This window comes from Macaca nemestrina, chromosome 13 (genome assembly GCF_043159975.1).
Source record: "Macaca nemestrina isolate mMacNem1 chromosome 13, mMacNem.hap1, whole genome shotgun sequence".
Taxonomy (NCBI): Eukaryota; Metazoa; Chordata; class Mammalia; order Primates; family Cercopithecidae; genus Macaca; species Macaca nemestrina.
This window is the reverse complement of record NC_092137.1, coordinates 36565579-36579575: the sequence shown is the minus strand read 5'-3', so window position 1 is coordinate 36579575 and position 13997 is coordinate 36565579. Positions and strand designations below refer to the sequence as shown.

At 39.1% G+C, this 13997-nt stretch overlaps 2 protein-coding genes across 13 annotated transcripts in view; one reads left to right on the top strand and one right to left on the bottom strand.

The window, feature by feature from the left end:
• The window catches only part of LOC105464835 (fasciculation and elongation protein zeta 2), an 82452-nt gene that overhangs the window by 43032 nt on the left and 25423 nt on the right, over nt 1-13997 (top strand). For 3 of the 9 annotated variants that reach the window (XR_011611612.1, XR_011611614.1, XR_011611611.1), the window contains one exon: nt 1322-1557. The exons of 2 other annotated variants lie outside the window; for them this stretch is intronic. Coding sequence is in view for 3 of the 7 variants with exons in the window: in XM_011712917.3 (XP_011711219.1) it covers nt 1322-1359 (38 nt within the window). In the remaining 4 variants the exon portion in view is untranslated. Of the gene's footprint in view, nt 1-313; nt 1254-1321; nt 2867-13997 lie in introns of those variants that run through there. 4 more of the 9 variants (XM_011712922.2, XM_011712918.2, XM_011712919.2 and 1 more) reach the window with 2 other exon arrangements.
• Nucleotides 2450-13997, bottom strand: part of LOC105464838 (cysteine rich transmembrane BMP regulator 1) — a 196452-nt gene continuing 184904 nt past the window's right edge. For 3 of the 4 annotated variants that reach the window (XM_011712925.3, XM_011712926.3, XM_011712924.3), the window contains exons 14-16: nt 8877-8999; nt 6258-6445; nt 3943-4927 (exon numbers count right to left, since the gene is read on the bottom strand). In XM_011712925.3, coding sequence (XP_011711227.1) covers nt 4751-4927; nt 6258-6445; nt 8877-8999 — 488 coding nt within the window. In that variant the 3' untranslated portion in view covers nt 3943-4750. Of the gene's footprint in view, nt 4928-6257; nt 6446-8876; nt 9000-13997 lie in introns of all 4 variants that reach the window. The other variant, XM_011712923.3, reaches the window with a different exon arrangement.

The following is a 13997-nucleotide window of genomic DNA, read 5'->3' as shown; positions in this document are numbered from 1 at the left end:
TGACTTCCCTAGGGAGCCTGTTTGCTGTGTCGCAAGCCTCATGGTATAGGGCAAATGTTAGGGGCTTCTTTCTCCAAGTGGTACCCTAAGAGACATGGCCTTTTGGTATCTCATTTCTGGGAAATTCTGTGTGTTGAGAGAACTCATCCTTGTTGGGTATAGCCTCTTAAAACCTTTAAGAAATTGCTACTATCGATCTTTGCATTAACATTTAGTTCTCATTAATGTTTTTAAATGTACATGTAAAATGTATGTTTTGTGTAAATGTATACAAAATATACATTTTTACCTAAAAGTTCTCTTTTCCTTCTAGTTCTGTGTCCTACATAGAGCAGCAACTTTATCTACGGTGGGCTCCGAGCTAGATTTCCTACAGCATTGTTCTGAAAGCTGGCTACCATTACCTTCTTGCTATTGGAAACTCAGCACATTTGAACTTGGGTTTGATTTAGTATTAACAGATCTTGACTTCACTAATTCTTTATATTATAGAACCAACGGAAATATGGGCACTTTTTTGAATTCTAGAGATGGTTTTTGTTAAATCTACTAATAATTATGAACTGTTCTCTTAGTAGAGTAAGAGAGTAATATTAATTGTGCATGTGCAGTTATATTTCTCATTAACTGACAGTATGCCCATTTGTTTTTATGGCTTTCTAATCTAAAGTGCACTGATGAACTAGATTAAAGCCTTGGGAGATTTATACTATAAATTCAGTGACGGCAAGAACCAACACTGATTTTTGTGAGAATTGTCAGTATAAATATTACCTACCAGTATTGTTCAGAGAGACTGAAACATAATAAACTCGGGCTGCTCTTGAAGAAGCAAAACCAGAATATGCATTACTTTGGCTTAATACTTAGTGAACATTGGAAACTGTTGGTGATGATGGATTTTGTTGCTTGCTGCTTGTTTAACCATTGGTCAAATTTTAACCATTAAATTGCCATTCACTTTTAGAATCTTGTACTGTTTAACTTTTGATTTTCAAATGTTCTGCTTCAGGTGTCTGTGAAGAATTGTACTTTAAAAGTTCGTATCCTCTGAGGTGCTTGACAAAGTGTACACTGCAGAATTGCCCATTCTCATTACGGTGTCATATTTTATTCATGCCTGTGTGTTTTAAGTATGAATTCTAGATACAGCTACTTATGGATTCATCAATATGAGGACTTTTGCTGGTTCCAATCAAATCAATGGCATTTAATAAATTTTTTAAGAAGTAAAAATATGTTTGAGAGCCTTATATTTGGGATTTTGTGTTCTATTTTGTTTTCGTTACAGTACTAGATTCTTTCCCTTAATTCCACACAGAGCCCATTGCTACAGTGTGTGAGCAGATGAAACCCTGATTAGTCCCAGAATGCTACAAAGGAGAAGAGGAGGACTTTTTTTTTTTTTTTTAGAGTATGCTGAGCTGCTGTGGAGTGACAGAAGTCCTGCTGTTTCTCTGGGGCTGTGAGACATTTCAGACAAACAGCCATGCAGCCCCTCCCATAGACGACATGGGACCTGCTATAGGAAGCTTTCACAATTCCACTTGAACACTGGTGAGCAAACAGGGCTATACATATTCCTCACTGCACTCAGCAACTGAGACGCCATGACTGCAAAGGGCAGGGGCTCGGTTTGAAGTTGAATGCCTGCTTGGCATTTCAGCCATCATCTCTAGGGGTATGAGAAACTTAGGATGGTTTCCTTATTTTATTAACGTTCTTATGTGGAACTTACTTGGCCCTTTCCCCAGATACACACATACCCAGTAATATTAATAATTTAAATTAATTTGATGTGAATTTGCAAAAATGATGCCTTGTACTGAAGAAATGTAGCTTTAAAGGGTATATGATGTAGCGGAAAGTCCTTAGGGGATATATTTTTTTTAAAGGAGATTCAACAGTGGTCTGTTTATAGCTCATTCTTAAATTGATGCTTCTAAAATGTATGAAAATATACCTATTTTTTCCTATCAATCAGCTCAAAGTCTCTTTGTAGTCAGGCTTCCCCTGATTTTGCTTGGTAAAGTCTTTCTTCTTCAGCATCGAACCACTGTAGGGTTTCCCACCACAATCCTCCTGTGCGTAGCAAGTTCATTTTGATACTAGTTATGAGCACGTTTCTGACAGCAGGTGGGTTTCTTGTCTCCCTAAAAACAGCACCGCTATGCTGTGTACTCTGGGAGTACTTTTCTTTTTGCAAGGATTCCTTGGGAAAGACCCGCCTAACGACAAAGGCACGGGGACTTCTTGTGACACCAGAGGCTCATTGGACTGATAACCTTAAAAGGACAATTTGTCTTTCGGATCCCAGAGCTGGAATCTTTTTGGAAGTTACACTGTGTGATTTCAACTCACAACGTTTATTTCCTGCCAAGAATCAGGTTGCAGATAATTCTCTTACAGCTTTGTGTGTTTTGAAGAAAACAAAAGCAAACTGTAGAGCTATGGTGCACTCCAAGTGCCATATATCTGTTTTATTCTTCAGGAAATTAGATTTTTCTTTTACAAGAGCACAACAGGAACCAAAGTAAAAGAGTAATAGATACAGCACTCAGGATAAATCATATCTTTAAAATAATAATAAAAAAATTTACACCTTGTCCTATATCCTGTTAGTATTTTCATAATATGGCCATGATTGAAAAAACAAAAAGCAAGCATCTACAATTTTTTTTGATAAAGACTTTATGCCAGGAATGGATTAATTATCAACAAAATTCATACTAATCAGGCTGATGTCAATCTATTTTGGTAACATATCATTAACAAATTTATTTTGGAAAAAGATAAAAATATTGCCCCTTGATAATAAATCTTTTTTTCCTTTGATGCAAACAGCTAGAACACCTTTTTCTTTTTCTTTTTGATATTCTAAGACAAAAAAATGGTTAATCTTCAGATTAATAAATTAGGTCATTATAATAATAAATTAATTTTTTTTAAAGTTCAGCAACCTCTGTCCAAGTATTTACAACAATACTTGAAAGTTCCTTTACAAAACAGAACACATTTTCTTTTCACATTAAGCATACTGGGTATCTGTGTCTTTCACAACAAGCATTTTTAAAAGAAAACTCAATGCACAAATGGGTTAATTAGTATAAAAGTGCTAAGGGCTGTTTGAAAAGTTAACACTATAGTATACAGTCAGTTATATTTGAGGCATACTACAACAAACTTCCAGCTTATTGTGGACAATATTCCAGTAGTTTCAAACTATTGTTTGAAGAAAAAAAAAAAATCCAGGAGCTGATTAGTGATGCAGATAAGAACTGCCATCAATGTCTCTGGCCAGTGAGCAAATTGAAAACAAACTGAAAGCAAATCCAAATGAGGAAGATTTTAATAAAGGAATACCCTTCTCCATAGCAGGTGCAATGCTGACTGCTCAAGGCGTGCGTGCACACAAACACACACACACACATACTCACACACATCTTTCCAATTAAACTGCAGGTAGAATGAGATTTTGTGTTATTCAAACAAATTTGTAAGTGATCAAAGCATTGATATGGAATGCCTGTTTATCTGCCTTTGTTCTGGTTAAAATCTCAAAAATACATTCAACAGGAAAACATAAATTGTATGTGTATAAATATATATGTGTATATATATTATATACACATGCACACAAATACTTTTGTTTTTTGAAGCATAGATAGTTACATAAATACTCCTATAATTGCTAAAGTTTAAAGAGGCATCATTTTTTTTGAGCTTCAACAAAGGTGCTTGAATAATATACAATTAAAATGAAGTAGTTTCTATTCTGTAGAATCAGTATATAATAAGGAAAAAGAATCCCCAAACAGTCTTTTTAAAAAAAAGTTTCTTCTTAAGCTAGAGCTTCAACAAAAACTATGAACAACCAACAATGTAACAGAACAAAGCAACAACAAACAGTGAAATATAGCCCCTGGAAATGCCTGGTGTTCGCCACCCTCTCCCTCCTTCCTGTCACGTTGTTGTAAGAAAAGCTCCAGTGCTCACATCAAGAAATGACTTAGATCTTGTTCATGTGCTGACTCTGCTAGGAACTGGCTGATTGGCTTGGAAGAAAATAAAAGCAGCAAAAAGTATAACTGTATATATCCTTAATAACCCGCTTTAGAGAAATGTTGCTATCGCATTTCTCTGGCTTCCTCACTGCCTACTGCAGCTGTGACTGTATAGAAAAGAAACTTGTGGCTTTAGACCTGGGATGGCTGTCAAAAGGTTCTGATGTGCTCGTCTGGTAGTTCTAAGGTGGTTATGGCAGCTGGGTCGCAAGGCCTTTTTTGTTTCCTGCTCATTCAGGCCTGAGCTTTGCAGCAACCAGTGCAGTCTTCAGAGCAACAGGAAAAAAATATCCTCTGGGCCACTGAACTGCTTTTACGTTACCAGGTTTCTCCCCGAGCCAAGCTGACCAATTTTTCTTCCCGACACCACCCGCCCACCCATTTCCCCATCGAAACTCACTGTCCCCACCCCAAATATCTCTACAGCTATCTTACAGGCAAATATATCTTAGCAACTTTAAAAACTTTGGTTCTAAGAAAACGCTTGGTCAGTTATCTTGAGGAAAAGTGGGAATGCTTGTTCTGCACATTGCTGTAGACAGAGCCCATCCCAGTAAGGTCTTAGCGCTGTACATCAAGTCACAATCCAATACAATCCACTAAGCAAGTGCACAAATTCTAGTTTACTTTTTAGAGCAGATTGAGTCATCTTCTGTCTTTTGAAACCGCAACTGAGTTGCCTTTCTTCACACTGTCTGGTAGAAATTGTCTGCCTGTAGATGGTTCTGTTTTTGCATGCTGTAGAAGCCACTGAATCTTGCATCTGGTTCTGCAATTCTTAGCATTCTCTGGGAACTGTCCACCTGGACTCTGGTTCCTTTCTTGCAGTCCACAGATACTAGCTGATTATTTAAGGAAGAAGGCTATTTAATGAGAGGAGGAATAAAACCACAAAGAATTAGCTGCTTTACATTATCGCAAATGAACAGAAATTTAGTACCTAACTCAGATGAGATAATAGTTTCACAATTCATTGACAGACTGTATGCAGAGTATCACATCCTGTTCTAGTACCAACTATACTTTTATGAAGGACACTGACAAACTATTTAAAGGTGAAATGTCAAAAAACGATGTCAAATAGGAAGACAAAGGAACTGAAAAAAAAAAAAAAAAAAAAAGACTGGTGAAATGATTTCAAATCCTTGAAGTGCAGACCTGTGTTTAAAGGGGGTTGAAGAATGAGTGGAAGGTAGGCAGATTTAAAAACAAAGGGATGATTTCTAACCACTCAGACTGTAGAACACCATCATAGGCTGGGCCAGCCCGTGTGTTCCTAGTCATTCCATACACTTTATGAGTGGGTCTGTTTCCCAGCTTTGGACATTGGCAACTGTATCCTGACCCAGTATAGAGGCTGTGCCCGATGCACATTTATTCAAAGGAAAATCGGAGGCAGGATAACCACAGGACAGAATTTTTACATGGAAGGGTTAACCAGATGGTAAATTATATTACATAATTGTTCAGGCTGTTTCCAATTCTTAAGGTTGTATGATTAAAATAAACCAACTCAAGGCAAAAGGCAGAATCAGAGTTGGAAGGGATTATGATTTATTTCCCTTAATACAGGTTTTTCTTATCTTTCAAAATAGGCAGATTTAGAGGCCCTTTACATTTGTACTGAAAATAAATATATTTTCTCCCGTAATGTGAAATCTGCCTCTCCCTACCTTGTCTACTGTTACTTTCCACCACCTCTTCATCTTTTGTGACCTTTCCACTTGGTGCTTGCCTTTGATGCATTGACCTGTCCTTTGGCCTTTTGTATACCCTCATGATCTTCCAGCCCTCTCCTATTATCTCCCTCCCTTTGTGACTTCTTTTCCCTCCCAATTCTAAGTTGACTGATGACTGATAAATGCCAGGTGATCAAGTTTAATGTCTACTATAAAGAATGATTTAGGAATAAATCCAGAGGTATTTGTTCATTTGAAAACTTTAGAGTACCTCCAGAAAACTGGATCCATGTAAGGTCAGGATTCATTAACCAATGGATAAAATTCACCTTGTGATAAGTCCAACCCTGGGCAAGTACTATATATTTGATTCATATTATAGCCTGGTATGGATTTGAGGCTATGAATAGCAAAGTAAAAATTTCACTGGTTAAGACACAAGGTTTCAAGCAATTTCAATATAAGTGTAAGTTTTCCTAGATTCATCATTCAAGAGACTTTTTCAAGACAATACCTTAGTTGGTGTTCGATACCAGCAAAGCAGTGGTATCCACTGTTTCTTCTGATTGATGAATAGGAATGCTATTATAATAGACAGGCATATAATTATGGGAACCACAACTGAGGCAATGGAGTCCAGTGAAGAATCTTCACTTGGGTGCAGTCTGTTATCTCTGTAATCTACCTGGAGGTGACCCATATCTAGGAGAAGAAAAATTACAAGCATTTATTACCTAAACCGGAATTGTTCAGGATTATTTTAATGACATTGCAAATAGAGATCGGCAACTTGGTTTTATTGCTTCTCACTTTTTTCAGGCTAAAAATGTGATTAAAATCTAATTTTGATCCAAAGAGCTCTTAGTAGAGGGCAGAGCGCTTAGGGATGAATGTTAAAAAAAAAAAAAAATCAAAGTGACAATAATTGGATAAGACGATGCCGGCTCTAGCTAATAAAATAAGAAGGTGCTTAGGTAGATTTTGAAAAAGTGAATTAGACCATTAAAATATTTTGATTACTATTAACATATATGGTCTTCTCAGATTTCGAAGGAGAAACATTAGCTGATCTCCTTGCTTACTGGCAAACGGGACTAGAACAAAGTATATTCTCTTTAATAACTAAGACTAATTAGATCAAAACTAATCAGAATCAGGAGGTTGGTCTTTTGGTTGATACTCTGGTTCACTGAACTCTAAGCAGTATTGTCTTACTTTTCATGAACTTGTTGAAAATCTTGCTTAGGCGTATTAGATCGTTTTTCTGCCTTAATGAATTATATTGCATAGGTGACTACATTTAGTTTTGCACTTATGAATGACGACCTTTATGTTCTCTTAAAATATCTTGCAATGTATGTTGCAGACAGAAATAAGGTTAAATACATACCAGTAGGGGGCACTCCCTAAAGTTTCCTTATTTTTATTCTATTTTGAAATCACTGTGTCAGGTTTTCTAAATGCATTAACAGTCAGTTTAGTGAAAGACACATGACACACAATGTCGAAAGGAGTTACTCTCAAATTGTTCTGGAAATTCAGCTCATGAAGTGACAGAGCTTTGTGGTATGTAAGACTGTGGTGTAAAACGCAGATTTTAAATGCTATATGCTTCCGTGTGTGTTCTGGAGGGTGGTGGGAGCAGGGAGGAATGGGAGGTAGAAAACATTCCTAATCATTTTAGCTGGTGCAGATGGCAGTAAAGCTTTGTAGAAACATATTTATCAGCATCAAGAAAAATGTCAAAGATAAGAGTAACATTTTATTGATGAATTCAGATTTTAAATACACAACGAATAAAAGAACGAATTTTACTTTCCCATATTCCAAATGAAATAGAAGTTTTAGGACTATGTGTCATACAAGAAGAATAAGATATAAATTAAGGAAGGTCTCGGTGAAAGAAAAATGAAGCTGCAAGTGAGGTCTGTTTACAAAATTCAGTCTTCCGGTGCCGTTTCTGTGCTAAAACCAAGCCCTAAAAAGTTAGCTTTGAGCTTTGTAGCAGCCAAAGCCAAAAATGGAAACAACTATCAGTCTTTAATAGGATTCACAGTGTCTTCTAGGTTAAAACAAATCAGTTGCCTAGGAGAAGTATACATTTTCTTGCTATTGACGCATGAGAAAATTTCTCTTCAGGGGCTTTATAACATAGATACTATGCAATGCACAGGTCTTCAACATACTATAAGTATGGCTATACTTATGACCGAAGTCTAGCCTCTAGAACAGGGCCTGGCATACAGCAGGCACTAATATTGACTGAGTGAATGTAAGCATAATGCTAAAGCACGTTCAGTCAGAACAATTTTACAGAGAGCCAAAAACACTAGGCCCAGGAAATTGGCTTTCTGGTCATCTGGCTTGATCCGAGCATAACGTTTAGAATATCTAGAGTCACAGACAAGTAATCTCTCAAGCAATGAATATTGCTTCTTCCAAAAGAAATATAAAAATTATATAGCAATGATTTGGAAAATATGGTTGGAGTGGACAGGAGGCAGTACTGAGTCACGGCTAAGAGCTAGTTTATACCACGGATCAAGAAGAGGTCTACTTTTATAGAAAAGGAAATATTAACAGCTATTGGGAGACAAAATAACATCTTTATTACACACACACTGAAAGGATAGAGCAAGAAAAAAAGGCATGGAGTAAACCTGGTGACTGGAAAAATCAACACAGGTAATAAATGTAACTCACATGAAGTGAAAAGTGCCCAGAAGTAGAGGGTAACCTGATGTACAAATGCTCAGTGCAGAATCTACAAGAGACAGTGACTAATTCATGATTACTCTCCTTATAAAGTTTATATATACATACATTTGAGAGATGGCTTACAAGTTCCAGATACGAAGCTCTTATGACTAGGAACATATTTATTTCCATCATCACAAAGTCTCTGAGCAAGGAGGGCCAGGAAGGAGGCATTTAATCCAGTTACCTGCTGACTTACTTTATCCATGTGTGGTGTAAAGATGTTTCAGCCAGGCAGGTCTGCCCAGGAATAGTTACCTGAATTTACTTCAGCAAGTCATTTAAAAAGTTACTCACAGGAAATTTTAAAAATTAGAAAAAAGCCAAAATAGACCACATAGAAAACTGGCAGATCTCAGCTGCCTTCAATGCTTACCTCTAGGGAGATGGACGATATCATTTTCGCTAGGCGTGGGCCACAGGGGAACCTCCAGGTCAACCTCTCCTCGATGGTTTGTCTTCTCAATGGGTATATTGGTTGGTTCTGGGACATACATTTCTAAAAGAAGGGAACATTTTTCGTAAGAGATGATGAAGCTGCTGTCTTGCTGGCTTTTGTATTCTCAATCCAAATGGTGCGCTCAATTCAAGCCCACATTTCCTGGGACGTGAAAGATGCAGTTTCTGCCATTTACATCATTCATGCTAGAGAATCACAAGCTTTGCAGTGAGAAGGAACGTGTCTTGTAACATTTAAAAGACAAAAGAATTCTCTACTCCACCAGGGTCAAAAACTGCTTTTTCACGTTCAAATGGTGTTGGTTTTATAACTTTATGGAAACTGAAGGGGACTAGCTGAAGTGGAATTATTTCTTTTTTTTTTTTTCTCTTGAGACGGAATCTTACTGTTGCCCAGGCTGAAGTGCAGTGGCGCGATCGCGGCTCACTGCAAGCTGCTCCTCCCGGGTTCACGCCATTCTCCTGCCTCAGTCTCTCGAGGAGCTGGGACTACAGGTGCCCGCCACCACGCCCAGCTAATTTTTTGTATTTTTAGTAGAGACGGGGTTTCACCACGTTAGCCAGGATGGTCTCAATTTCCTGACCTCGTGATCCACCCGCCTCGGCCTCCGAACGTGCTGGGATTACAGGCGTGAGCCACCGCGCCCGGCAGGAATTACTTCTTTTTACTTTCCAGCAGCTAATAAATGTTGGTGTTTAATAGCTGCTGCTCTTTAATATAGGGGTGTTGAATAACTACACAAAATATGTTAGCAAAACTTGAAAAAGTTAAAGCATTGTCCACTTCTTATGGACTTCTTGGCCATTTCCTCTCCTCTCTCTTCCCCTACATGGGAAAAGACTGTAGGGAGACCTCATGAGTATAAGTCTCAGATGTCCATTATGTTACCACTGGAACCATTTAGATTAGAAACTGATCTTCGGTAAATATATTTACATTGTCCAGTTTGATCAGATAGGTATTATACTACAACATAAAACAAACTGAGAAGAATATTATTTATCTCAAATATCAGGCCTTTTTAAAAAAAAAAAAATCAGAGCTTTTCTCAGCTCCTACAAATATTTCTTTATATTTATACTTTATCCAGCTGATGACAACTAGCCCCACATTTTAAAGCAATTAATTCTTAAGAACTTGTTTTCAAAATGTGACAATAAAAGTTTATGTCATGCATGTATTTCCTGTCAGCCAGATCCTGCCATATTATTCACTGATTTTTATAAAGCAATTACTCAACACGTAGGATCCTAAATACTCACCATTGCCTAATTTAGACCAACATAAAATATACAGTATATAAATTAAAATAGGATTAATAATCCCCTCTGCAAGAGTGATTGTTTTCTGTCTCAAAGTTACCAGGCTTTTGAGAAGTAAACCTTAAGATGACTTTGAGAGAAGAGGAAAGTGACAGAGAAGAGAGTACTTGCTAAGGTTCCCCCATGAGTTAACTAAGTACCCAGCCAGGGAAAGAAACCCAGAGAGGTTAAGTGCAATCGCTCAAACGCATCTAGTAAGTGGTAGAGCTGGGATTCAAATACAGTTCTGTGATCCCAAAGCCCAAGTTTTCTTGCTGCCTCCCAGAATAGTCTTCTATTTTTTTAGTTATATTATAAAGCCTTTAGACATAAAAAGAACTGGGAACAATGATAGTTTCTACAGGTTCAGTGCATCCCTGCAAACTCGAGAATTAAAAATAGAAGTTACTGAAAGTATTACCATTTGCAGGCGCAGGGGCCTAAGCACAAACCGCTGACTCTCACATTTTAAAAAATCCTATCGGAATTACCCAAAGAGCTTAGAAAATGTGCTGACTCTCACAGGTCCTGATTCAGTAGGTTTGGACTAGGTGACTCCGGGATGGTATTTAATCCATCCACTGAAAAGCTCTCATATGTGGTATGAATTTCCTGGGTGAATATGGGCAGAAAAGCCACGTCGCCATTTACTTGACACCTTTCAATGTCACACACCCTTCTGTCCCTCCCCTGCCTAGTCCAGGGCTTCACACTGAGCCTCCCTATGACAACAGGGGCCGAACTGCCACTGGTTTCTGAGGCCTCAGTGTAAAGGGCGAACATGACACCGATTCCACCAAACCTGTGAATGTCAATGGCTAAGTAGTCAAAGCTTCTGCAGAGGCCCCAGAGCTGGGATTGACTGAGTTCCACCTCAGGCTTTTTCCTGAGTGAGAGCAGTAGAGAAGTAACTTTGGAATTCTTTTGCCTTGACCCTGCATATGAATAGATTTCAGGTGAAACTCCACCAAGCTGAGGCATGACAGTGAGTCCTCTTCCCACAGGGGCTCTACTTGGAAACAGCAGGGAAAGTGAGAAGGCTCTATGGTGAAGGAGGATGTCTCCTTCAGTGATTAATTGTATTACCATTTGTTCAACAAATATTTCCTGAGCACTTCCTACATGGCAGGCATTGGTTTTGGGCATACAGTTTTAAGTGAGACCAATCCTGGCCCCCATGGGTCTCTCCTGATGAGTGATGCCTGACAGCTACTTCTTACTTCCAGCAGCTCATAACCTGTCCTGTGTATTAGCTCACTCCACCACTCAGTTCAGCTCTGATTAAAATCCACCCACACCTCCTTCTTTATCACAAAACACTCACAGCTCCAGTTCACAGTCCTCAAGTCCAAGGGAAGAGAGTCATTTCCCTTTAATTTGAACATAAAAGGGAAGCTGCCTCTGAGCAGTTTTGCCAAAAAGAACAATTCTTGAGTTAAACAACTGCTTGTTGAAACAAAAAGAAGTGGGAATGCTATTTGCTTCCACGCCTAGACTCAGGCCTTCTTCCATGGCTAAAGACCGCCTTCAACCCAAGACTCTAAAATAGAACCCTTCTGGTGTTTACTAGAAGAGCCCTTTATAGCTGTTGGCATCGCAGATGGACAGTGCCAGGGCGACTTACAAAAAGCTACATCCAGCCCTGCCACAAAGATCCTGGGCACATGGTCACAATCACGCCTGTGCTCATACTTGATCTGAGCTTTGGAGGAACTCAAGATAATTTACTGGGGATATATTTTACTTTCGGAGGCATCTGGTCATCTGTTAAGAGCTGCCTTCCTTAAAAATGTCCTCTTCTGGAATATGGGGCGAGGTGGCTGGTGCTCACAAGCTGAAGTCCGCATTTTTTTGGGAGATGGAACCTGAGGTTAATTTAGGAACAGGGGTCTCATCCTCTGATAACCAGCTGCATGACTTTGGATAATACTCTTAACTTTCCTGAACCTCAGTTTCTTCTGTAAAATGAGACAGGTGCTAATCACCTAACAGCTCATAGGTTCTGTACTCATATCCAAATATGGTGAAGGTGGAAAGTGTTTTGTAAAGAAAGAGGATATTCAGAATGTCTAAAGGACAAAGCAAGGTGTTTGCTGGACAGACTGGGAAATGCTCCCACACCATCATTTCTGAGATGGTATAATCCTCACAGCGTTTCTGGGAGGTGGCACGTGCTATCCAGATGAGAAATGGAAGCCTGAAACTTTGGTGATGAGTCTTGACTAAGATCACACAATGAACCGATGCAAGAATGGGACAGGAATCCAGCCTTCCTGGCAGCCCATACTGGATCAAACAGAAGGTGGCACGAGCTCAACTGATTGCAATATTGCTTAAAGATGGAAAAATGTCTCATCAGGAATACAGCAGATGCAGAAAGGAGAGTTAATCAACAGAAATTAAATTTCAACCCAACAGTAAATCTTAACTGATAACTCACTGGAGAAATCTCTAATGATGAACAAGGATGTTAGCAGTATCTGTACTCTCTCTTATGAAATTCACAAACCAAGGAGAATGAATCTACCTCTATTTCTACCACCACTACCTGAATTTGGGTTCTTATTATCACACCTAGGACATTTGCAGTGCATGATACAGCTGTCCTGGCGTCTGGTCTCTCTCTGCTTTAGTCATTCCTGCGCACCACCGCATTACACAAAGGTTACCCCAAAACACCTTTGTGATCATGTCATTCAGCTGCTCAAAAATAAGCCTTCCCATTCCCTATGAAGAACAAAATCTACACTCTTCATTTAAGGCCTGAAAAATCCTGGCGAAGCTAGTGTTTCTGTCCTTACCTACTGCTACTAGAACTCACTGCTTTAGGGGCATTGGCCTTGACCTTAGAGGCACTGGCCTTGACTTTTCCCATCTCAGGTTATCCTCTTCACTCCAATGAAGAGAGCACATCTGTCCTTTAAAATCTAGCTCATGTCCTTTCTCTCTGAAACCCTCCAAGGACACTCAACTTCATAGTCTATCTTAGTCATGAACTTTGCATGGTCTGCATGAGAGTTGCATAACCGTAACTCCCAAGGGGAGAGGTGAATCCAATTCACCTCTCCCATTCTGTTTTGAAACCACTCTGATTAGACTTTGCCTCCAACGCTGTACTTCTGTGAAGTTCATTACAGCAGTGCTAAATGCACAAGTCAGTTCTCACGTTGCATCTTACTTGGCTAACAGCGGTGCTTGATTCAGCTGTTTACTCTTTCCTACCAGAAACCCTTTCTCCACCTGGCTTCCATGTCACTCTGACCCTCTTGGCTTCCTCCTTTATTCCTGGTGCTCCTTCTCTATTTATTTTGCTAGGCCCTCTGCACCTGCTCAATCTCCAAAAGTTAGAAGGTCTCAGGGCTCAGTCCTGCGCTCTCTTTTCTCTTCTATTTATTCTTACTCTTGGGTCATCTCATCTAGTCTCAAGGCTTAAAAACCTTGAGACTAGAAACCAACTATGACTGACAACTTTCAAATTTGTAGATCTACTTTCAATCTCTTTCATGAACCCCAGATTAGATATTGTCTATTCATTATCTCCACTTTGATGCTGAGTATTTCAAGCTAAAAATGCCCCAAACCAAAATGTCGTAGTCATCCTTGGCTCCTCTCCCACTCACTCCCCATATATATTCAAATCCTACTGATGCAACTGATACGGCATAGTCAGAACCTGCCCACTTCTCCCCACCTCCATGGCTACCACCCTGTTCACGTCACTGTCATCTCTCACGTG